This window comes from Rhododendron vialii, chromosome 5a (assembly GCF_030253575.1).
Source record: "Rhododendron vialii isolate Sample 1 chromosome 5a, ASM3025357v1".
Taxonomy (NCBI): domain Eukaryota; kingdom Viridiplantae; phylum Streptophyta; class Magnoliopsida; order Ericales; family Ericaceae; genus Rhododendron; species Rhododendron vialii.
In genome coordinates this window covers 39,384,079-39,410,086 of record NC_080561.1, presented here as the reverse complement: position 1 = coordinate 39,410,086, position 26,008 = coordinate 39,384,079, and the positions used below count along the sequence as shown (strand labels likewise).

At 36.3% G+C, this 26,008-nt stretch overlaps 1 protein-coding gene across 1 annotated transcript; it reads left to right on the top strand.

The window, feature by feature from the left end:
- The first annotated feature begins 16,879 nt into the window (after positions 1 to 16,879).
- On the top strand, positions 16,880 to 21,786 carry LOC131325745 (glycerol-3-phosphate 2-O-acyltransferase 6). The gene is made up of 2 exons (XM_058358167.1): positions 16,880 to 17,917; positions 20,710 to 21,786. The coding sequence occupies exons 1-2, from the start codon at positions 17,294 to 17,296 to the stop codon at positions 21,592 to 21,594; spliced, it is 1,509 nt and encodes a 502-aa protein (XP_058214150.1). The 5' UTR covers positions 16,880 to 17,293; the 3' UTR covers positions 21,595 to 21,786.
- Positions 21,787 to 26,008: the final 4,222 nt, after the last annotated feature.

Below are 26,008 nucleotides of genomic sequence, written 5' to 3'. Positions count from 1 at the left end.
CCTACCACAAGGGTCGTTAAGGTCTCCGTCTCACTTCCCTAAATCTTATTATCCAAGTCTGAAGGACTAAGCTAAAAAAACGAAAAAAGATTCTCAATAGTACGTATCAGGGCCAATCCTAACACAAGGGTTGCTAAGGTCTCCGTTTGATCATTTCTCTAAATTTTATTAGTCAAGTTTGAAGGACTAAGGGCCAATCCTACCACAAGGGTCGCTAAGGTCTCCATCTAATCACTTCTCTAAATTTTATTATCCAAGTCTAAAGGGCCAAGGGCCAACCCTAGCACAAGGGTCGCTAAGGTCTCTGTCTAATCACTACATTTGACACATACTTTAACACACTTTTGTTCTTGCTCTCATTGTGATGATTCAAACCGTTCATTTTGTTTAAATGCTAAAATAGATGGCCCTGCGAAAATTCAGCTCAAACGTATATCGATAAGTGTTTGATCCAAACAGTTCTATTGTCCATATCCCGCGAAGGGAATAGTGAAAAAATATGGGTGCTTTCCGGAAAAGGACCTTTGGTGTAAAGCGTGGCCAAACATTCTTATTAATTAGTTATTGCCTTAATTGGAAAGCACACGAAAAATGGATACTACTACTATTTCTCAAAACTTGGAAAGACCAAAACCTCTAAAATGTGAGGGAAACAAATTTTTTGAAAGAACAACCAAAATAAAATAAAATTAGTTTTTCATAAAAAACACAATATGAGGGGCCAGTAAAAGTATGAATTTAAATTGAAAAAGAAAAAAACTATGGGTTCACCAATTGGTGAGCCACTAGTACACCGGATTGTATGGGTTCCACTTCGGAGTCCTGCACAAATAGACAGAGTCGTTTAGTTTGTTTGAAACAAATTTCTAAGAGTCCTTGTAAATAATCATCTCATTTGGATATCGGTGACTTGATTGATTTTCGTTGCTCATACAAGAAAGTGAATAAATTGATCAAGTCCCTGCCAATATCTGAATAAGCTGATTTTTTTTTTTAAGAATCTATAAAATTTAATTGTAAACAAATTGAAGGACTACACACCAAATGGTGTACCATAGTTCAATTAGGGGATGGTGTTGTGTAATGAAGTGCGTAGCACCGTCCTGCGCACCTCCGAGCCGTCGGATCGTGCATTCGACAGCTCGGATCTCATCTTGGCAATAAACGATCTCAATTGTTGATTGTCGAGATGAGATTCGAGCCGTCAAATGCATATCCGAGCAGCTTGGAGGTGCGCAAAACGGTACTGTGCACCTCACTGCACAGCACCAACCCGAAATCCACCATAGTTAGGCTTTTAGATTCAACTAAGGCCTTTAAGAGCATCCACAGTGAAATAAACAAAACAAAAGGTTGCTAAAGTTAACAATATTTGCTCAAAAAAGTGTTCATATTAGAATAACCAAACTTAACAACTTCTTAGCAGCTCATCAAATTTTGATTTTTGAATAATCAAAATTAGAAATCTTTTGCCAATAACCAAATTTAGTGATCCCCATAGTTTCTCAATTAAGTACATCCATCATTACACAAAAATCTTCTCTCTCTCTCTCTCTCTCTCAACAATATTTTCAAAAAATAATTATAAAAAACTATTCTTACTATTTTTTTCAGAAACTTTTTCTAAAAAAAAAAAACCGTCTTTAAATGAATTTTTAAAATTTTTTTTATAAAAACTATTTCTTCAATTTTTTTAAAAACTACTTTTTATAAAAAAAAAATTGTATTTACACAAAACTGTTTTTTTTCACATTTTTTTCATAAACTATTTATTTATCCAACTGTTTTTTTTCTTCCAAAAACTGTTTAATACACTGTTTTTTTTCAAGAACAAATATTTTTTTTATAAAAACAGTTTTTAACATAAACTAGTTTTTCAAAAGATTTACATCAAATGAAGGGGAAATGTTTGGAGAAAACTCAGGAAATGAAGCAATGGTCTCATTGGTTTTGATTATGAGCAAAAAATAACCAATATGAGATCTAACATTGCTAACTTTAACAACCTCTAAATAAATAATCAAAATCTGATGTGGCATGTTTTGATTATTCACTTTTGCTTATTACATTACGGATGCTCTAATAAGTTGTAAATTACACAAAAGGTTTTAGTAATTGGCTTGGCCGCCCTGGCGTCCCCAGGACCACAATAGCTGTTCCCTTTAAAGTAAAATATGAAGACAACTGAATAAATGTATAATAAGTTATGTCTCCATCTCAAAATTGATCACGAGATATTTCGGCTTGATTGCGGTTGTAGCTGTAAGCCACCCCCATAATGTCCGTAGACTAAAATTCAGAGCTTGCTTGATATTTTTTGATAACTTAGGTGTTCGAGCCAAGGAGCAATCTCGATATTATACGGAGCCCCGAACAAAATCTAAAAGACATGAATGCAAAAACGAAAAACAAATTAACAAATAACACAAAATTCACGTGATTGACCCACCTAGGCTGTATCGAGTCTATTGACGGTTTTCGCTGTTAGGGCCTGTTTGTTGGAGGGAGAAAAAGGGTGGGAGAAGGATGGGACCATGATAAGCTAAGAAGGGTTGGTCTTTATGTGATGTTTGCTCTTAACACCCGGATTGCTTATTGTTTCAGAGAAGCTAAGACAATTGCAAAGGTCTTAGCTTATCCCATCCCACACCCCATTGGTAGCTTATTCGGGTGTGAAGAATTACCGACATGCCCCCCAAAACCCTCCAAACAAACTCCTTATAGTATTCACTTCTTATCCACTCTTCTTCTTTATCCCACAAAACATTATTTGCCCGACAAACGGGCTGTAAGTTCAATATGATGATGAATAATACAAAAAAAGTTAACATAAACTATACCCTATTCTGCAATATTGCTAAAAATACATTTATTGTAAATACAAAAAGCAACTAACATTCCAAAATAATTCAATTAGTAATAATTAACATATGCTTAATTGAATCCCAACACTTTGCCATGGTCTGCATTTCATCCAATTATATGGAACATTTAACTATTCAGAGCAACACCAGCACCTAAACCAATCCAAATTAATACACAGATTTTTATCTTATGAATTTTAGTCTCATTTTAAAGGTACCATTGATATGTTTTTAACCGTACCAAATTTAGATGATAGAAATTTTTTTTTGCTACTTCAAAAATTCATAGATTAACTAAACGGGAGCAGAGGTTTTGCAGGAGAAGTGCGAGCATAAGCAAATAATAATAGCTACAGACCAAAATAAAGACGACCTACTCAATCTAATACTTGCCTAATATTTAGACAATCCCGAATCGTGAACTCCCTTAATTATCAAGGGAGTGATATCCACTTAAACACTAAAGGAGTTAGAATTTCGACACACATTCTCGCAAACACGAATACACTTCCACAAACTTTTGTTTTTTTTTTGTTGGTATTGCTATTGTCAGCCCACTGGGCTGACGATAAACACACTAAAAAATAAGAAAAACACGTATTTCTGTTCATTTTTATATCTTTTAATACACATTCACACACCTACTATCGTCAGTCTATTGAACTGATTTTAAAATTTTTCTTCTTTTTTTTTTGGCGTATCGAGACACTTTTTTGCACTTCAACCGCTGCAAAAAAGGACCGTCAGTTTCTGCAAAATTTCTAGACACTTTTTGGCACTTTAACCGCTGCAAAAAAGGACCGTCAGTTTCTGCAAAATTTCTACTAGTAATACGCATGCAATTCTCCTTTAGCAAATACAGTCAGTTTTCCGTGAGGGAGTCTACATTTTAACTAAATTACAGACCTCCCTATTTCTTTTATTTTTCGATCGAATTTTGATGATTCAAGCCTCTCAATATGATCAGAACGTGATTTTAAGGGTACTCGTGAAAAATGAATCAGCAAAAAAAATGAATCGGAAGGGTTTCATCTGAATAGTTTTTTATTGAATGGTTCAGAAACAAACTGCTTGAATCAAACCTTTCCCAATCTTTTTTTTTTGATTTTTCGCATATACCTTTAAAATTACGTTTTAAACACATTGAGCAGCTCGGATTATTGAAATTCGATCGAAAAAGGAGAATCTGCATTTTAAGAGGTTGTCCGCATGTGAAAATTTCCGTATAAATCGAGCTTTACGTATGAGAATATCCCAACTCCAGTCCACGTCGGAGATGCTGCTCTAAATTAAGGAAAACCGAAGGTATGGGGCACTTCCATGTCGTTTTGCAAGAAGGTCCACCAGGGCAGGGTTGCTAGGCCGGTTCTGCATGTCCACAAGAAAAATATTGATCCATCTGTATCTGTTCATAACTTCTGGAAATGGGGAGACCACCCAACTTCTTCCTACCAAGTTGGTGAAAGTCCTAAATTCTCTCTCTTTGATTGGAGTCCTCAATTGAGATTCCAGAATTGTCTAGGGGCCACACACATATATATATCTAATCCTCTACTATATAGTACTATGTTCTATTCTTTTTTGTGATATAGGAGTAACAAGAGACAATGAGAAAACCATTGTGTGATTCACTGGGGCAGAAAAATTAAGGTTGCACTATATATACCAAGTTTACATATTTGACAACCAAAATGATGAAAGAGCCCAGGAAAAGGTGCCATTTGGTAGTATAGTAGTACATTGCGTGAAAGTCATTTCGGGGTCTCACAGTACTCGTGGTCGTAGTCCTTTAATTGGTTAAAAAATACTCCCTCCGTTCCATTTTTATTTGGACTTTTTTCGATGTTTGTGTCGTTTTTTAAACTTTTATATTTTCCGATATGAATCTCAAAAAAATATACAATATGGATCTTGTTTGATAGTTCTCAATTAGATCTATAATTAATACAAAATTTTCAAAATTATGAAAAATATTATAAATTGAAAGATATAAGAGTTTAAAGAACGGCATAAATATCGAAAAAGACGAAAAAAATGGAACAGAAAGAATAGTAATGCTTTAGAGTTCTTACAAAACCCCCCAGGTGTTATCAACTCTTTTGCATCGGTACACAAAAAGCATTTACTCTGCCTTTAGACAGTGGTGTCGCTACATTCAACTATATGGGGTCGCCTGACCCATCTCGGGAAAATAATTTACTGCTATTGTACTACTACTTTTGGAGTAGATGTATAGAAAATGACCCATCAAAATATAGCATTGACACAAAAGCAAGGGTGCAAAACACAGAAAATTTATCCCATAATGAAAACCAACCACCAACTTTCTGCTAACTCTCTCTCTCTCTCCAAGTATAAGCATACTTGGACTCCAATTACAATCTGGTAAATAAATAGGACATTAATTATCAAATTGTCAATTCTACGGGTTCTCTGATTTTTGTTATGTATTACTATTCTATAAGCAATATCTTTTCTCCAAGTTAAAAAGTTGTTCTTATGGGTTGAAAGGATCGGAGTTTTTATGGGGTTTTACTTAAACTTGAGTTCGAATATTGAAATGGTAATGGATGGGCTCTTATATGATCTTTTTAGCGTTGTATTTTTTATCTAGGTCAGAAAACAAGGATATACAGTTATGAAAAGAAGCCGCTACTGCCTTTAAGTGGGGCCCCCGCTAGTGAACGGTGAATTTATGATTTCTCACGATCAGTCGAGGTCTACACAAATTCACCTGCCACCTGATTATCAGAATAATAATAATAATAATAAAGAGTCCTTATAAAAAATCAGTTCATAGGAATATCGATTTACACAATGGCGGAAGTGTGTGTGGGCTGCCATAGGCTGAAGCCCAGGTGGGCTTCAAAAAACCAAAAAAAAAAAAAAATTATATGTAAAATTTCAGTCCATTTATGTTTAGCCCATCCCATTTGTTTTCAGCCCAGCTCAATTGCTGAGCAAAAAAAACACAACGCCTCAGCCCCATATATTGTTTTCCTCCGTTGTCGTCATCCACGTTCATTTCCCTCCCTCGCACAAACGCCCGAACCTGAAGCGACGATTTCAACCGGTGAATAATGAGGCTTCCTTTGATCTATTGAGGTCTTAAGACGGACCTTTCTCCGGAAGTCTCTTTGGCCAGAAGAAGGAATGACCAAGATGAAGAAAATTGATTGGGCGAAAGAGCTAGACTGATACTCCAAAATCGGTGAGTAAGGAGTATACTCTTATTAACAACTTGGGTTCAAAAACCACTGCCCTTACCTGAGGACTCGTGTAAAAAACCTAGTCCTTGCAACAGCGGAAAGAGCATTTTCAGCTATGAAGCATGTAAAAAATGATCTACGCAACAAATGGAGGATGATTTTCTAGCGGACTCTATGATTATGTACATCGAAAGAGATCTTGTCCAAGACATCGACTCAGATTCGATAATAGATGATTTCTATTCTGTGAAACATCGTAGGGTACAACTTCGATAGTGTACATTTTTTTTTTACTTCTCTTTTATTTATTTGTGAACATTTACGTATTTATATATAAGTTTGCCTCTTTTTGGTTTATATATATGTAATTTGGGTTAGCCCAGGTAAATTTAATTCCTGGTTCCGCCCTTGGATTTACATTCAGTATACGCCAAATGATGTACCCATAGTGAATAAATAAAGGGTCCCCAAAGAGCATTTAACAAAAAAACTAACCAAAAAATTCACTAATTATAGAGAGTAAACTAAATAGTACAGTACAAGCTAGCTCCATTAATGTGAGCATATTCAGATCAGATGAGAGAGAGGAGGGATCCCTGCACGTGGTTCTATTAATATTATTCAATGAGCCAACAACTCTGTGGCTATGGCTTAGCCACAAGCTTATCACATGCACGTGGGAACTCGTTGGCAACAGCTTATGGTTATTTAAGGAGGGGGAAGAAAACAATGGAATATGGCTTGTCAGCAGTTCAGTCCAAATTGGATCGCAAATGTGCGGTTTAAGTGGTAGCAACCGTCGGATGGTATATTTTTTAATGGTTCAAATTTATTTTCATATTTTTATCGGTAAAAATATATTTTTACTGATAAAAATTTTAACCAATCAGAACTAATGATTATTAAGATAAACGGTTCAGATTGAACCGCACACCTGATCGAAAACAATGGGTAGACACTAGACAGTACTCGAGAAAGAGCTCCAAACCTCAACCACAATATATCCACTAGATTTTTCCCGAAAGTATATGGCCCATTCACATGGGTTTCGGTTGCTTCCGAGTAAATTCTTTCTTCACATGCAAGATAAAAAGATAGAGACATTTTTGAGTTTGGAGTGGAGCAGCTGGTTGATGTTGAAAAAATCTGTAAAGTAGTTCTAAAGTAGTTAAAAATAGGAGGCAGCTGCTGGCTTCTCTCTCAAGTCGGCGATTGACCTTTTCGCAGTCTGGCCATTAATTTTTTTGCCCCATTTTGGATATTTTCCGAAAGAATGAATTGACCGCACTGGATCGTAATGTGAAGAGCCCATTTTTTAATTAGCAGATAAATGTGGTTCGTTTAGGTATCGATCGGTATCCGATCGCCTGTTCTGTTTGTCTGGTTGTTCTTATATCAACAAACTCTATAATGTGAACACATCCAATCATCGAAATAGATCCGAAATAAAACAGGAAATTAATGACTGAGATCCTCACCATGCAGATCAACAGCCAACTTGAGAGAATTAGCTGCCTCATGAAAAATGAGAGGTGCTTTTCCCACCCCCGACACATGCCCCTCCCGACCCCACACCCTCCTTTCCCGTTTTAACCCCAACACCTCCCCGTAACTTCTTTTCAGTTTTAATCTCTCTCTTTTTCTTTTTTTCTTTATTTTCTAATTTTCAATTATTTTCTTTATTTGTTTCCTTTCGACGAGCATCCTAAGACTCATTATTTAGTTATGGGATTCTCTTAGGGTATCCATTGAAAGGCATTGGAGCAAAAAATTTATTACGACCATTTAGGATGAAATGATCAGAAAAATAACATCTTTTATTCTTTATTTTCTAATCCGACTGTTTTTTCCCCTTTTTCCTATATATATATATATATATAATAATAATAATAATAATAATAATAATAATAGTTAAAAAATAAGTGTTTCAATTTTCAATCTATTTTAACCGGTGCAAAGATGTTACTATTTTTCTGATCATTTCATCCTAAATGATCGTAATAAATTTTTAAATTAAAGGCCTTTCAATGGGCACCCTAAGAAAGCTCTAAAACTAAATAAAGAGTCTTAGGGTGCTCGTTGAAAGGCCTTACAGCCAAAAATTTACTACGACCATTTAGGATGAAATGATTAAAAAAATAATATCTTTGTACCGATTCAAACGGATTGAAAATTGAAATACTTATTTTTTTACACCGTTTATATATTACAAAATATAGTTAAAAATTAATCCGACTATTTTTTTCCTTTTTTTCCCTATATATATACATATATATATATATATATATAGTTAAAAAAATAAGTCTTTCAATTTTCAATACGTTTGAATCGATGCAAAGATGTTATTTTTCTGATCATTTCATTCTAAATGGTCGTAATAAATTTTTTGCTCCAAGGCTTTTCAATGAACACTCTAAGAGAGTCTTGAAACTAAATAATGAGTCTTAAGATGCTCGTTGAAAGGTCTTAGAGCCAAAAATTTACTACGACCATTTAGGATTAAATGATCAGAAAAATAACATCGTCGTATCGGTTCAAAGGGATTGAAAATTGAAACTCTTATTTTTTTACACCGTTTATATATTAAAAAATATAGTTAAAAATTAATCGTACTGTTTTTTTCTTTTTTTTCCCTATATATATATATATATATATATAATAAGTCTTTCAATTTTCAATACGTTTGAATCGATGCAAAGATGTTATTTTTCTGATAATTTCATCCTAAATGGTCGTAATAAATTTTTGGCTCCAAGGCCTTTCAATAGACACCCTAAGAAAGCTCTGAAACTAAATAATGAGTCTTAGGGTGTTCGTTGAAAGACCTTAGAGTAAAAAATTCATTATGACCATTTAGAGTAAAATGATCAAAAAAATACAATTTTTGCCCCCGTTCAACTGAATTAAAAATCGGAGTACTTAATTTTTGAATTATATTTTTTAATATAGAAAGAATGTATTTACAGAAATTAAATAAATAAGATAAAAATAATTAAATAAAGAAATAAATTAAAGGGGTACTTTAAGGAAGGGAGGGGGGCGGGGGTAATATGGGAAAACGGTGTGGGGTCGGGGGTGTGTGGTGTCAGGGCGTGACAGGTGGTATCAGAGCTCAACCCTGGGCAAAGTGGTGAGTAAGATGCGCTCTGCTGTCACGGACCCCAGGAGAGGGTTGTTGGGCACTGTGTAATGAGGACGTTATACCTTTAAGGGGGGTAAATTGTGACAGTCTACTCGCCGGTTGAGGGGGGCAGGTCACAATTTATAAGGAATGATCCATTCTACTTGTACAAGGCCTTTTAAAGCTGTGTGGACGGGTCAAAGAACGTAGAGATTTCACAGTTAAGCGTGCTCATTCTGAGGTAATCCAGGGATGGGTGACCCTACTGGGAAGTCTACGGTCTTTGAGCGTCTAAAGCGGATAATATTGTACAAAGATGGATGGGATCATCGTGGACACGTGGCCGCACCGGCTCGGGCTCGCATAGGGCGCCGTGCGGGGGCGGGGCGTTTAGCCTAAAATATCTACATCAATTGACATGACAGTGCATGTGATGGAGAGTATACTAGCCCATTGGGGAAATTCAAAATAATTAAATTTAAGTACCCAATTAGTCGCCTTGCATTCATTAAGTTAGGGGAAAAAAAAAAGAAAAAAAGAGAGAGGCATATTTATCATGTGGTGTTCGTGATAGCTGTGTGACCAGTTTTTAGATTTTGCTTAATTTAGACTATATATAGATTCCAAATTTTTGTAAAAGAAGACGAACTTTTTTGCTAAAATTGTAAAATTACGATTAAACTGCAGTACGTAAAAGTCGATAATCCTAGCTTGCTGCAAAAAATGCAAAAAAGTGAAAACCAGTTTTTGCAATACTCGAAATCTAAAATGTTACTATTCAAAAAGCACCTCAAGCACAGTTTCTTTGAAATTACTAGATTTTAGACAATTTATTAGCTTCTAGGAATTCTTAGAATTTTAAATCTAGTTGATAAGAATTTTCGACAAACATACAAAATATCTTCTTTTTTTAAAATTAAAATCTCACATTCTTTCCTTATCTTGAAGAAAAAAGCTATGGGTACGTATGAGCTTGTACATATTATGTACATATGAGTTTTATGAGGTTCACCTCGATCCCACAAAGATGATTCGAACTGTCCTTTTTTTTTTTAAAAATATTATTTTTATAGAGCTTTGTAAAAAATCGGCTCAACCCGATATTGGTAAGGATTTTTTCTAAATTTGTGGGTGAAACTACTTAATTGCTTAGTTTCGCGCCTACAAGTTTAGAAAAAATGCTTCTCGATATCGTGTTGAGCTGATTTTTTTATTGGACTCCATAAAAAAAAGTTTTAAAAATAATGGGTTGTTCTAATCATCTTTGTGGAACTCAGAGAGGTGGACCTCACAAAATCTATATATACATATATAGTATGTACATTATATATGTACACGTAGGAGTACTTTTTGAAACCCTCCCTTTTCTTCTGTTGAGACCTCCTTCCTCCTTGCTTTCAACTTAGTCCTTATACGAGAAAGAAAATAAATTCTTTATAGCGTCAGTGTAAACATTTGTTTTCTCCAAATCAATCGCATTGCGACACGTGCTAAAAAAGTGATTCCAATTATTAAAACATAACGACATGACGCAATGCAATTGATTTAGAGAAAATAAATGTTTTACACCGACAATGAAAAACAATTTATTCTCTATTAGAAAAGGAAAACTACTCATTCTTCAAGAACCCATTTTGCAATTCCCAGCCAAACAACAAGAACTTGAACTTGAAAATGCTTATCCAAAAAAAAAACAAGAACTTGAAAATGGAAAAATGAAAAGGCAAAAATGAAGCTAGCCGCCAAACAGCCTCTAATTAATTAAATTGATTCTATTTCGCCCATCGAAAGACTTTTACCCAACCTTTGCAATTTTTGCCGAGATTCCAAGTCTCAAAGTGGGCCCTCTTGGCCGCCCCAATTTTTTCAAAAATGATACTCATATAACAATTCAAATATAATAACTTACACAACATCTCACATGCATGTGATCTCCACACACACTACTATGTATGAGCCCCACATATATGTGAGAGGTTGTGTAAGTTGTTGTGTTTGAATTGTTGTGTGAGTAGCATCTTTGTTTTTCTTTTTAGGAACGAACATTGGGAATGGGGTTTTGTATATCTCTTCTTCCTAATAAAACACAAAGGTATGAGAACTACACAAACACAAATTGAAAGGAGAGTTGAGATTCATTTGATCTAAGGATTAATATGTGCTCTCTAACTCTCTTAAGAAAACACTCACACTCTTACAAATATATTACAAAAATGTCATCGATTTTTTTTACCCAAATCAGATTTTGTCGGAAACAAAAATATATATAAAAAAAAACCTGCTTCTATTGGCATTTGGCGCTCTCTCTCTCTCTCTCTCTCAATCGTCACCGCTCTTTCGAATTTTCTACGAAATCTTTCAAATCTAGGCCAACACTCTCTCTCTCTTGATCGACACCGCTCTTTCAAATTTGGGCCAACAAAGCTGAGTGGAATGTTCCTTACCGGGCGAAATCTTTCAAATCTGTCAAGTATCGTGGACGGTGGGAGCTGGGCCAAGAAAGCTTCGTGAAAGCAAATGTATTTGGAAGTTTTTGGAGTTTATTGGGATTTTTTTTGGATTTTTGTTCTCTGTTTTTTTGAAGTTTTGGTGTCAGCAAAGGGGTCTAACAAAGAAACCATATCCATTTGGAAGAAAGCCTATGAGCTGCGTGGACGGTGGGTAAAGAAAACTCCCTAAAAGCAAAGGTATTTGGAAATTTTTGGAGTTTATTGGGTTTGGGATTGTGATTTTTTTGGATTTTTTGTCTCTGTTTTGTTTTTTGTTTTTTTTTGTTTTTTTGTTTTTGTTTTTTTTAAGTTTTGGTGTCTAAAAGCTAAGGCAATGCTCTATTGGGATCATCCTTGGCAGTTTTTGGTGTTAGAAATGTTCTTTGTAGCTAGCTTAAAATTTTAGTTTGGGAAGTGCCATAAGCATAAGTAATTCTCTTTCTTGTCACTAAGAAGTGGATCACATGTTACACACTAATGAATCGATTTAGTGTTTGAGCCACTAATTAGTAAGTGCCGTAAGCAAAAAAGTGAGGCACAAAATTAACAAACGCAAAAAAATTTAATAAAGACAAAACCAAAAAAGTGAAAAAGGTGAAAAAAAATGTTAATGGAATGAGGTCGCTTTTCAAAGGGGATAACATTTAATTGCTCCGCTTCCGCCATCATCAAACGTTTGTCTCGTTGCTTTCACATGGAGTTCTTGATTATCTAAGATGGAACTTCTAACTACATAAATGTTCTAGGTCATCAAATTTGTTAAATTTTTTTTTGTAGGGTTTCAACCTAAAGTCAATCGGCAATAGGTAAAATAACCTCTAAAATATATTAACTAATCTTGGGTGACTTAAATGAGCAATATGAGACAAGTCTAAATTCTCCCTCATGTGCAGACTGGATGCACATGGAAGTGACAGACCAGGAGATCCAAGAGTTGAGCGATTGATTCGGGCGACAAAGATTTTCTCACAGGAGGTGAGACCACCCAAGACTTAACTCTGTCTACCATGTTAGATATGAGAGAATTTTTTTTAATTAAATTGATTTTAGGTTGGAACCCTCGAAGAAATCCAACAAAAATTAATTTCAGCATCTTCTCAGGAAGCAGTAAATACTTAACTGTAGTTAATATTTGATTCAAATCCCTTCCGATCCAAAATTTATTTCCCTTCCTTATATTAATTGGCCTTTTAATTACTTGCCTCAGCGTAGAAGTACTCTTTCTGGAGCTTTAGGTACACATACATCATGTACATTAATGGTTGCTTTTTCTTGGTGTGTTCGAATTAATTACTTATCTCTGTTACCAAACCGGTCGCCCACTTCAGAACAGAGTACTACTTGGCCAACTGGAAATAAAACAAATTCAAGCGAAATTTCATCTCAAAAATAAATATGGCATCTTTTTTATTATTATTACCGGTTCCGCTAACAATAATGTGGCATCTTGTTTTATAACTATCGGTTCCGCTAACACGTGCCACCGGGGTTGATTTTGGTGATAGGAACTCACGAAAAAGAATTTTATTAATCACAACTTTTTCATACTATTGTGTTTTCGTGGCATTAATTTCCTACATTAAATGGTAATAACAAAGCTAAAATATGAGAAATTAGTTACCACATTAATGGTTTTTATTTTATTTTATTTTTTTCGATCTGTTGTCCATGTTTATCATCTTAATAATCTGTTAGCTAGACCATTAATATATGAGAAATACCCCAGGGACTAGAAATACACGGGTTCGAGTCTTTGGAGTGACGTTTGGGGTGACTCCGTCCATTAACAAGACTAGGGCGAGGGTATGACTTAAGTGCTCTATTAACAAAATGCGTAATTCAATCAAAGCACAGTTGTTGTCAAGAAAATTTTAAAAAATGAATGCTATCCGTAATATCTTTAGTTTGATCTATATCTGTATTCGTTGTTCTCTTTATTCAACTACTTTTTTTCTCCAAATTAACCGTGGCCTATGTACTGCACAAGTATTAGAATGGAGATACAAATGTTTTTAGGCACAGGAGATGCAAAAATAAATGTGACATGCTTATCAATTGACTCCTGAATGTACGACAATAAATTAAATCGTTACAAGTACCATGAAATTAACTACGTACAACATAGACATAGTGACATACTATTGAGGTGAAAAGGTAAAAAACACCACCACATGCAACACAAGCAGTCATGCGTCTACTTGTGATCAGGAAATTTTCACTGAACTGACTTTGCGTTTTTATGAACTTAACTTAAATTTGAGAATTTTGTTCTTATTTGAATTTTTTTCGTATTTGTTAATTTTCCGCCAAGCTTCTGTAGGTTATTGATTCATCTCGATGAGAGAAATCGGAAAAGTATATATATTTTTTACTCTCACTCAAGCATTTTGAGAAATAACCACTTTTTAGTGCAAAAGTGATTGACCTTCTTTCTTTCTTTTTTTTAATACTTAAAAATTGTTATTTCTCAAAATACTTGGGTAAAAGTAAAAAGAATTTACTTTTTCGATTCCTCTCGTCGAAACGAATCAATAACCCTCAAAAGTTTGCCGCAAAACTAAAAAATGTAAAAAAAATTCAAATAAGGACAAAATTCTCAGATTTAAGTTAATTTTAAGTTAAGTTCATAAGAACGTAGTTTTATTCTCATTGTGTAATCCGATTATAACTTAAAATTCCACATGGTTAATGATTTTCTTGGCAATGAATTTTTGTTCAATAAGCATACCTATAGCTTAAAGAAATTAGAAAGCCTAGCTAGGGGTTTTGTCTAACTTAATATATTATTTGAATAGTTTTTAGCGAATTTTTGCCATTTCTTTACACGGCCAGCATTGAATCATTATTTTGTCTCGATAAGAGGAGTTGGTACAAAAAATAAATCAAGCTTGAAAAAATTCACGAGAAAATAATGATACGAAAAAGATCTATCTATTTTAGATTATTTTTATCTTTAGTGAACTTTTAAAAATTTTAGTCATGAATTTTCTAATATTTAGAACCGAGACGTATAAATAGTTTTAAAAAAAATGAGTGAAATTAACAAAAATTCAAAAAAACAAGTCTATAAACAACTACTCCCTCTGTTCCTTTAGAGTCTAGTATTTTATTTTGGGATGTCCATTAACAGCTGTTATCAAGAAAAATAAAAAATGTATGCTATTCTTGGTGTTGTGCAGTGAGGTGCACAGCATCGCTGAGCCGTCGGATCGTACATCCGACGCCTCGAATCTTATCTCGGCAACTAACGATCGAGAGCCATTTATTGCCGAAATGAGATCCGAGTCGTCTGATGCACGATCCGACAACTTGAAGGTGCGCAGCACAGTGCTACGCATACCACTGCATAACACCATCCCCCAATTCATTCTTAACATCTTTTAGTTTGATCTATATCTGCATTGATTGCTCTCTTTATTCGACTAGTTTTTTTTCTCCAAATTAACAGAGGCCTATGTTTTTTCGAATTCAATTTTAGATTTCGTGTGCAACCCCTTATGTTAATGCCAATCCCATCTAGGTCCATCTTATCTGAGTACTCCCAACAAATAGCGGCATTTGATCAAAATAGAGGTCAAATGTTTTGAACCGAAAAAATGTATGTACCTCTACTTTTATGCAATTTTTGTCGTACGATTGCACAAATTTTCCTCCTTACCACTGTTCTCGTGCAATTTTAGCAGCCCGAATGCGCACGCACGTGTACCTTCCTCTCTTCTCATGCAATCACATCTGCACGAATGTACACAAGTATTGAAATAAATGTATAAACACTTACGGGTACAGATGATCTGAAATGCAAAATAAACTTCACACACTTATCGACTCCGCCATGTACATGCAACAATAAATCGTTAAATCTCCCATGCATTTGTAATGAACTCATGTGATGAGTACCATGGAACTACGTACAACATACTATTGAGGTGAAAAGAAAAACACCACCACACGCAACATACCTATGGTTAATGATTTTGTTGGCAATAGATTTTTATTCAATAAGCATACCAAGAGCTTAAAGAAATTAGAAAGCCTAGCCAGGGGTTTTGTCTGACTTAATGTATTATTCGATTAGTTTTTAGCAAATTTTAGCCCTCTCTTAACACGTCCAGCATTGAGTCATTATTTTGTCTCGACAAGAAGAGTTAGGACAAAAAATAAATCAAGCTTGAAAAAATTCACGAAAAAAATAATGATACGAAAAAGATCTATCTATTTAAGATTATTTTTATCTTAGTGAAATTTTAAAAAATTTAGGCCATATTCTGCTAAGGTTCTTATTTTTTAAATACTTATTTTTCGTTACGAGACATATCATTCTCTCACAATACGTCACATTTAATTAAAAAAATACTTATTTTAGTTAGTAGAACACACTCTTAGTCATGATTTTTTAATACTACTCCCTCCGTCCCTTTTTAAGTGTCCTGCTTCGTAACTCCAACTTATTAAAAATACATCATCATTATACCTTTCACATCAATTTTTTCCTCAATTTTCCCTACTTACCCATCATCATTACACTTTTACTCACTAACTTTTTAAAATGAAATCTACTTTTAGGGGCAAAATGGAAAATTCACCAACTTTTACCCACTAACTTTACAAAATGGACGCTTATTAAGGGACAGCCCAAAATGGAATACTGGACTGTAAAATAGGGACGGAGGGAGTAGTATTTAGAATCTAGATGAATAAATAATTTTAAAAAAAAATATGAGCGAAATTAATAATAATAAAAAAGTCTATAAAACAACTATCTTTGTTTTTTTAATAATTTTTGAATGTGAAAACAAAAGACCAAAAGGAGCAAAAAAAGAAGGCGGCAACTATCTAATAATAAAGTTAGCATTTGCAAATCCCACATGAAGGCCAAACATTTCAAAGCCGCAGGGCTACTCCAGGGCGCTTGTCTGGCCGTCAACTTTAAGACCCCGAAATTAGGTAAGGTATGCATAAACTGACCCGAACGTCCGATTATAGAAACCAAATAATAAAGTTACGCCATGATAAGAGCCTAGCCAAATGCAGAGCTTAGCAGAAAAACAAGCCATAATGGAACGGCGCCAAGAAACTAAAAAGAAGGCTAATTGAATGTGTTGTAGGCGTTGGTAACGACCTTCAACTACCCTTTTTTTTTTTTGGTTTTGAACTGCCGAAATTTCTATAAAGTTTCAACCACTTTTAGATCTCTCTCTCTCTCTCTCTCTCTCTCTCTAATTTACAGCTAACCTAATTTAAACTTCAAACAACGAACAACAATAAAACCATTGAAGTCTTCCCACATCACGACTCTCTCTCTCTCAGCCACATATGTATTCCCCCCTGTACTCGCGAAGTATTTTCGTGCATAATTTTTTCAATTTGTAGCCGATAGATGATCATAAAAATTAGTCGAGATATACGGAAATTGATTCGAGTAACGAGACACCAACAAATACTTACCCATGCTAATTGTAATACAAACAAACAACACACGCATCTCTCTTCAATCCTTTTTAAACCCCCCCTCTCCCCCTCATCTCCTTAACATAACACACTCAAACTCAATAAAAAATAACACAAACCCCTCTCTCTCTCTCCTCCCCCTTCTCTCTCTAGCTAGCACCCATGGTGATGGGTGCTCCCTGCCGCTTCCCGCCTATCTCAAAATGTAGCACCGACGGGAGATCAAACCAAACCGTCGCGGCCGACCTAGACGGCACCCTCCTCGTATCGAGAAGCGCTTTCCCTTACTTCATGCTCATCGCTCTCGAAGCCGGTAGCCTGCTACGGGCACTCGTCCTCTTACTATCGGTCCCCTTCGTCTACTTCACCTACCTGTTCGTATCCGAATCCGTCGCGATCCAAACGTTCGTCTTCATATCCTTCGCGGGGCTGAAAATCCGCGACATCGAGCTCGTCTCGAGGTCGGTCCTGCCCAAGTTTTACTCCGAGGACGTGCACCCGCGGACGTGGAAGGTGTTCAATTCCTTCGGGAAGCGGTACGTCGTCACGGCGAACCCGAGGATCATGGTGGAGCACTTTTGCAAGAACTTTTTGGGGGCTGACAAGGTGATCGGGACGGAATTGGAGGTGTCGAAATCCGGGAGGGCGACCGGGTTTGCTAGGAAACCGGGTGTTCTGGTCGGAGAACACAAGAGGGCGGCAGTAGAGAGAGAATTCCGCGGAGAGTTTCCCGATTTGGGCTTGGGGGACAGAGAGACTGACCATGATTTCATGTCCGTTTGCAAGGTACGTTCAACTCTCTCTCTCTCTCTTTACGTTTTTTTTGGAAAGTATACAAACACAACATTATGCACAACACGTCATGTCAATTTTATGCAGTCTCGTGTTGTTATTTTCCAACCATCAGCGAAATAGTATATTGACATATCATCCAAAATGATGTGAACATTGTTGTGTGAAGTAGATTTTGTCACATTATTGTATCATGCAAAATATATTGTATAATGTGTTGTATACTTAAATCAATCAATCAATCAATCTCTCTCTCTCTCTCTCTCTCTCTCTCTTCATTGTCTTTAAATTCTGTTGATAGGGTTGGTGAAGCCTTTTATGATCATGGTGGCATCTGGACGAACTAAAACGTGTTTAAATTTTGAGATTCTGATTAGGTTTGTTTAATTTTTGGTTTAGGAAGGGATTATGATCTTCTTTGGATTGTTGTTTGGTTGTTGAAGAGCTTTTATGGCTCAATGCATTGTCCATGAGTCTAATGTTATGGTCACCTCTCTCTCTCTCTCTCTCTCTCTCTCTCTCTCTCCATGCATGCCAAGGTACTTACAGGTCAGAACCATCTGAAATTTCAAAGTGATTTCAAATCTTATTAGTCCACGTGGCAGTTAGATATATTTAATTACCTAACGGCCTCTTTATTTAGAAGTAATTATTCAGCGCTCCCCGAGTACCATATGGCATTGCCTCCGTGGTACTTTGACTATTTGCGTAACGACAAATTATCATTCATTTCTGTTCAATGATTAGGAGGTAACGAGTGACTCACATTGTATGGTAGCCATCTTTTGTTTGCGAGGAGTACCTAAAAATTAGCCCCTTTATGAAAAGTTTCCTCTCTTCCATTAATTGGTTTCTAGCTTTTTACCTATAGGGTCCGTTTGGATGCGGGATAAAGATTGGGAGCATTAGTTATGAAGGGGATAAGATAATAAGGGGTATTATGTAAGAAATGTGGGTTCATATTGATGTGACAGAGGTATTAAATAATACTTGGTTTGGATGAGGGATAAAATTGGGAGATAATGTTATTTTGTAATTGAAATGGAAAAGAGATGTGGTATTATCCAGGGGTATTATGTAATAACACCCCAGAACCTCCCCATAAATAATCCCCCGCCAGGGATATTAGGAGGTACAAGAGAATTCAGGACTTTTCTAATACCTTGGCAAAATGTGTTCCCAAACTATGGTTTAACCATAAGCCCACAGTTTTACGAGGGATATTAGCCCCATCCAAACAGGCCCATAGGGAAGGAGACAGCTGACCCTATAGAACATGCATCCTTCATGACCCAACCTAATTTTCCCCCTGTACTTTCTACGTAGCCTTAATTGGACTAATTAATGTACCCAATATATCAAGACATTCTGAGGTATAGTACCTCAACTTATTGTCGGTGTCACAAATTCAGTTGATTAGTAGGTAAGTCAAGAAAGAACAGCTGAATTTGGGTGGGGTTCGTGTCCGGTGGGTTCTAGCGACGGGTTCTGCGACATGGTGATAGACTAATATTTTCTTCTCAGCTCGGCCTATCTATGACTCAAATTTGGACATTTTCAGAGCAAATTGGCTCCCTTATAGTCACCCCCAAGGAGGTCAAGTATGTCAGTCGCCCCGCTCACCCTTTTTTTTTTAATCAAAAAAGAAAGAGAAAGAATAGCTTGATAAACATAATTCTGGTCAACTTTTCCTTGAAAGTGTTTGTTTTTAATTCGAACCATTAATTCCCTCCTTGGACGGTCCGGATCGAATGAAAATCGTCACATGATCCTCACAAGGAGGAATCCTCATAGAGGATTTCGATCCCTTAAGTTAAAGAGATGATGAGATCAATCCTTTATTATTACTAAAAGAAAGTTTTGGTCCTTCAATTTTTCCCAAAGGAGAGCTTCGACAAGAAAATTGAGATTTAGTGACAAAAAATGTGGTGCCACAATTTTAGAATTAATTGTCGTTGAGCTTCTGATCTTGAGTGTTTGTTCTTTGGTTACGCAATTTTAACCCCAGATTAAGAATTTATTAAGTATATAACCCAATACATAATACTAGTATTGTATCATTAATGTCATCAATATTAGTCTCACGTCCTCCATTACGTATCTTCTATTATGATATCTATTTATCTTCTATGATATTTCATTGCAAGATCTTATATTTTACAAGGTCTTAATATCTTATGGCTCTCTCTCTCTCTCTCTCTCTCTCTCTCTATATATATATATATATATATATCAAAAGAAAAGTATATCACGTCGTTGCATGATCCTCTATCGACTAAACGATTCGTTAGGCCCCATGTAATAGCAAAGAAAAAAGAAACGGAAAGGATATGAAATTTGACTTTTCCATATTTTTAGCTGTTCAATTAGCAAGAAAGTTGTACAATCCCATTTTCAAACTTTCGACTAGGATCAATTTTTCTCATAACGCATGCTACAAACAACACAAGATCTTGTAAGAATCTTGCTTTCGTACCCGTTCCCTATACAATTAAACAATTGCTTCTTTTTTTTACTTTCTAACTAATTTCTTTTTTATCGAATGAACTCAAGTAGAGAAAAACTTGGCAGGCACACCAATTTTGTTCTCGATTGTATTTTGTTGTTGCAAGGATATTAGCATGTTCGTGAATTTGCTTTTGTTAGAATCAATTGCTAATGTTAGATTTTCTCAGAAAATCAATAAAATTTCGTTTTTTAGCCAATTAATTAGAAGATCTTGCATCAAAAGAAATCTATTTATCACTCCATCCAAACTAACAAATCTTATTATCAAAATATTGCAGGAAGGATACATGGTGCCAAGAACAAAATGTGAGCCCCTACCAACAAACAAGCTTCTAAGCCCAGTCATATTTCACGAGGGCCGTTTGGTCCAAAGGCCTACCCCTCTAATTGCCCTCTTATCATTTCTATGGATGCCCATAGGCATAATCCTCTCAATCCTAAGGGTATATCTCAACATACCCTTTCCCCAAAAAATAGTTTGGTACAACTACAAGATACTAGGGATCAAACTCATTGTTAAGGGCACCCCTCCCCCTCCCCCCAAGGAAGGCCATAGTGGTGTCCTCTTTGTTTGCAACCACCGGACCGTGCTGGATCCGGTGGTTACCGCCGTTGCCCTAGGGAGGAAGATCAGCTGCGTCACATATAGCATAAGTAAGTTTTCGGAGATGATTTCGCCCATCAAAGCGGTGGCGTTGTCGAGGGAGAGGGAGAAAGACGCGGAGAATATCAAGCGGCTGTTGAAGGAAGGCGACTTGGTGATATGCCCGGAAGGGACTACTTGTAGGGAGCCCTTTTTGTTGAGGTTTAGCGCGCTGTTTGCGGAGCTCACGGACAGGATCGTGCCCGTTGCGATTAACACGAGGCAGAGCGTGTTTTACGGGACGACGGCAAGGGGGCATAAGGTCTTGGATCCCTACTTCGTGTTCATGAATCCGAGGCCTACGTACGAGATCACTTTCTTGAACCAATTGCCGGTTGAATTGACTTGCAAAGGCGGGAAATCCGCGATTGACGTCGCGAATTATATCCAGAGGGTGCTCGCGGGGTCCTTGGGGTTTGAGTGCACGAATCTCACTAGGAAGGATAAGTACGCTATGATGGCCGGGACTGACGGAACGGTCGCGGCAAAAAAAGAGAAGGAGAAGAAAGAGAGAGCCTGAAAAGAATTTCGAGAATGGGAAATTTAAAAGTGTTTTCCCTTAATTGTTTCTCATTTAATTTGCTTTTTTTTTTTTTTTCTCTCTCGATATATTTGGAAACTTGATGAGATAGAATAATGTTTATCGTGATTATATGTATTTAATTTTTCTGTAATAACAAATGTCATATGAATATTTCCATTTTTATCTGTACATATTGGAATTATTGTTGGGTAAATGCTATAGGGACAAAGTCCTTGTTATTATATTTCTAAGCCACAGTCAGGCCTAGACCTTATTCCAAAGCCTTGCTGAATGCTGACCCAATTGCTCAGGCTCCATAAGAAGGCTCTCTTTTTTGTCGACTTCCGAGACTACATCAATGATCCGAACGTTCAACTCGTGGGATACAGTAAAGGTCAACCATTCAAAAAATGAGGTTCATCGGGGCATCTCAATAAATATCGGTAGATCTAAAGATGATATGGTGTTAAAGTCACGTTATGAACGCTATGAGGCCCCGATGAATCGAGAAAAAGAGAGAGTGGATTCACAATGTCCGACTGCACAAACCCATGTATTTCCTTTAGCATTTAGTCGGTGTTTGTTTTACCGCCATCGGTGGTAGCCTGGATGGCAAAAGCATCTTTCATTTTTAAGCAAGACTTACGTTTGAATCTTGTCAGTGGTAAAGGGATAAGGGATTTGTTCCATTGTTATTCTGTACCTAGGTGATGTTGTGGTGACGATCTGTCCTCACGGATAATAACTATGAGTTGAACCGGACATTCCACAGTGGATAAGGTGCCTCCTATGGTCACGCTCAAGGGAGATTGATACGTCGTTTGCCCCCTCTTATCCTTTTATCAGTCCAAAAAAAAAAAAGTCAGTGTTTGTTTTTTGTTACAAGTTGTTTTTGAATATATACTTGTAGTTTATTTTACTATGCATTCTAGGGGTGCCTAAGGGGCAACTTAACCGCCCAAATTGCCCGAATTGAACCGCTCGCCATTTTTTAATCAACAGTACTATCCACAGAGATCGCAGTGACATCGCACATAGTAGATTATTGTGTAGGGCCTATTTCGGGTCTCATACAAATGATCTGTTCATTAAATATAAAGCATTTTTCAAGGGCCTCCGTGAAAAATCAGCTCAATTCGATACCTATAGATTCTCGATCCAATTATTTATTTTTTTTCATTTAAATTTCAGGATAATGAAAAGTTAGATTATTGGATCAAGCACTTATAGGTATCGGATTGAATTGATTTTTCGCGAGGGTCCTTAAAAAAATGTTTTACATTAAATGAACGGATCGGATTGTTTGTGTGGGACCCAAAGTTGGCGAACTAAAGTGGGCCACACACGATGATTTGTGCGCGATCTGTGTAGAAAAAGTTGGTGTAAACAACTATTTTTTAATACTGTTTTCATTCTTATTTTTTAGTCCCTTGTTTCATCCTAACTGGATACTTGAATTTGTTATATTTTTCAATTGATAATATTTTTTCTATGCAATATAAATCCTGTTTCGTAAATTTTGATTAGGATTTCATGGCCCATCCCCCTATTCTAGGGACTACATGGCCCACGTCCATAAATCATACCAGCTCATTTCAACTCAAGAGGGTCCTTTGCTTCTCAGAAGGGTCCTTTGCTTCTATCTGGAGGACCCTTTATTTTTGCTGAAAGCTAAACGACAAGGTTTCTGACTGTCCAGATGACACATCGGGGGCTTTAATGTATGGCCTGAGATTCTGTATGCCGAAAAATGGTCTGTTCATGAGCCAAGCGCATTTAGACCGTTAGATTGTGTAATTTTTTTTCTTCATATTTTAAATTTTATAATCAATATGTTCAATGACCAAATTGAAGTTAGTCAAGATGTGCCCGTTGTTCTAAATGATGTGAGGGCATTACGGAGGGATTTTCATAGCTATATTTTTTCTTTCTCTAGGCGCTCTAATAATGTAGCAAATATTTTCGCTTGTAAGGGTTTAGTGGGTGAAGGGTGTAGTCTTTGAACTGATTCTCCTTCTGTGCAGATTCTTGATCCCTCATTAAGGGATGAGAGTTCCGCTTGATGTTTTGATGCATAATAATATTCTTTGTTATCGGTTTTGACAAAAAAAAATAAAATATTCTTGTGTAATCCAACAACCGAAAATACACCGGCACAAAAACTCATCATTTTTCGGCACATAAGATCTCAGGCATAGGCCCTACTCTCAGGATCATCATCAAACTAGCTAGGCATCTTTTAGGTCTTTCTGTGTATGGTAAGATTTATAATTATCTTTCCTTCCTATTTGTGTTAACAGGAAGAATCTAGAACTATAATTAATTTTGTGACCATAAGATAAGCTAAACCAAGTTTATTAAAGACATAAATAATTCAAAATGGACAATGTTTTAGATTATTTGGACTTTCATCTTAAAATTAGGTTTATGTTTTTTTATTCATCTGATTTTATTGTCAGGACAAATTTGAAATCTTAAATATTTATGAAAAAAAAGAAAAGAAATTACTTTGGGTCTCTCTTTTCCTCTTTTTATTGGCAGAACGTTCGTAAGTCAGATTACTACAAATCTCTATACTTCATCAGCTTGAACCAAGAATTTTGTAGCACGATGTGTTTGGACTTTACCATTGGACAAATGCGAATATATATATATATATATATATATATATATATATATATATATATATATATATATATATATATATATATAGGGTGGCCCTAATGCAACGACACCTTTTGTTAGGACCACAATAGTTTTTGTGTAATTGACTATTGAGCCCTCGTTAGTCAAAGCCATTGCGAGACAATTCAATGCTCCTCTCTCTCTCTCTCTCTCATGACAGCCCACCCCTCCGTTGGCCCGTTCCCTTGGCTTCACTAATCATTAGCATCACACAACAGCAAACCACTCCAAATCATATGCTAACCCTTACGAGTTCTTCCCTCTTCCGTTTTCTACCACCACAGTTACCACAGGCACTCCTCCCACTTATCTCCGTTATTCTCTCTCTAGAAATCAGCCTTCGCTGCTCTTGGATTGCATCCCTCCATCATGAACCCATCCAGATAATCACTTTGAATCCGCAATTTTTTTTAGAAATCCAAACAATAAACCACTGCAAATAGTAATTGCGTTGGTTTATAGATTTCCTTACCCAAAAATATATATTTCTTCACTCCTAAAGACAATAAGATGAAGAGGTAGAAAATCTGCAATTTTTACTTTTCTCTCCCCACACATTCAGACAAAAGGTGAAAATTGAGAGAACGATAAAAAAGTGTTTGGATTCGAAATTTACTCTGTCGATGTCATGGGCGGATAGAGGCGTGTTATGAACAATTTAGTCGATCTTGTGAGGGAAGAAGAGGTTGGGTCAGGGTGAGATTTGCAAAAGCATAGTGAGATTGGTGACCTTAGGTTTGCCGCCTCCTCAATTGCAGTGGAAAGGGAGGAGAGTGAAACGGCAAGTGGGTCTGTAGTGAAACAAAGGGTAATCGAAGGGTGGAGAACGTGAGGGTATAGTAGTCAGTCAACATAAATTGTCGTGGCTCTAGAAAATGTAGTCGTGGCATTATCAGGCCCCATATATATACACACACACACACATTCGGGATCCAATGAGGGACCCCGCATGGCTTTACCGTGCGGGACTCCCCTTTTTTACTGAACCGTTCAATAAAAAACTATTCGGATAAAGCCCTTCCCGATCATTTTTTTTGCTGATTTCTAGCGGATACCCTTAAAATCACGTTTTGATCACTTTGAGCGGCTCGAATCATCGCAATTCGATTGGGAAAGAAGAGTCCCGTACCATAAGACAGTGCAGGATCCCTTAGGAGATCCGGACTCTGTGTGTGTGTGTGTGTGTGTGTGTGTATATATATATATATATTGTTATAAAGACAAAAAAAACAAGGCAATTGACTTATATATGGTCATCGTGTCGTATCATCTCGTGTTTATGTCAGAATTCTCTCGGCACTAACCAGACCTGTTTAGCTTTTCGTGTTATTGTATTGTGTCGTGTCAAAAATAGCCACCCTAGCGCGCTAACTTTATATTGTGTCATTGTGTCTTTTCATAAATTTCCACCCCGCATCATGTCATGTTTGTGTCAGAATTCTTTCAACTCTAACCCGACCAGTTTACCTTTTCATGTTATTGTGTCATGTTCCGTGTCAAAAATAACTAACCCGAATCCGCTAATTTCATGCCGGATTCGTGTCGTGTCGAAAATTCTCAACCCTACGATGAAGGCGTCAAGATGCAGACCCTATGCAAATCCAATGGCGATCCTCCACCCACCTCCACGAGCGGAGTGTTGGGTCCAACATCGGAGCTGACGGCTTTCCCTTTTCTTTTTTTTTTGTTTGTTGTTTATGTGTTTTTTTGATCTTGTTTTGTTATA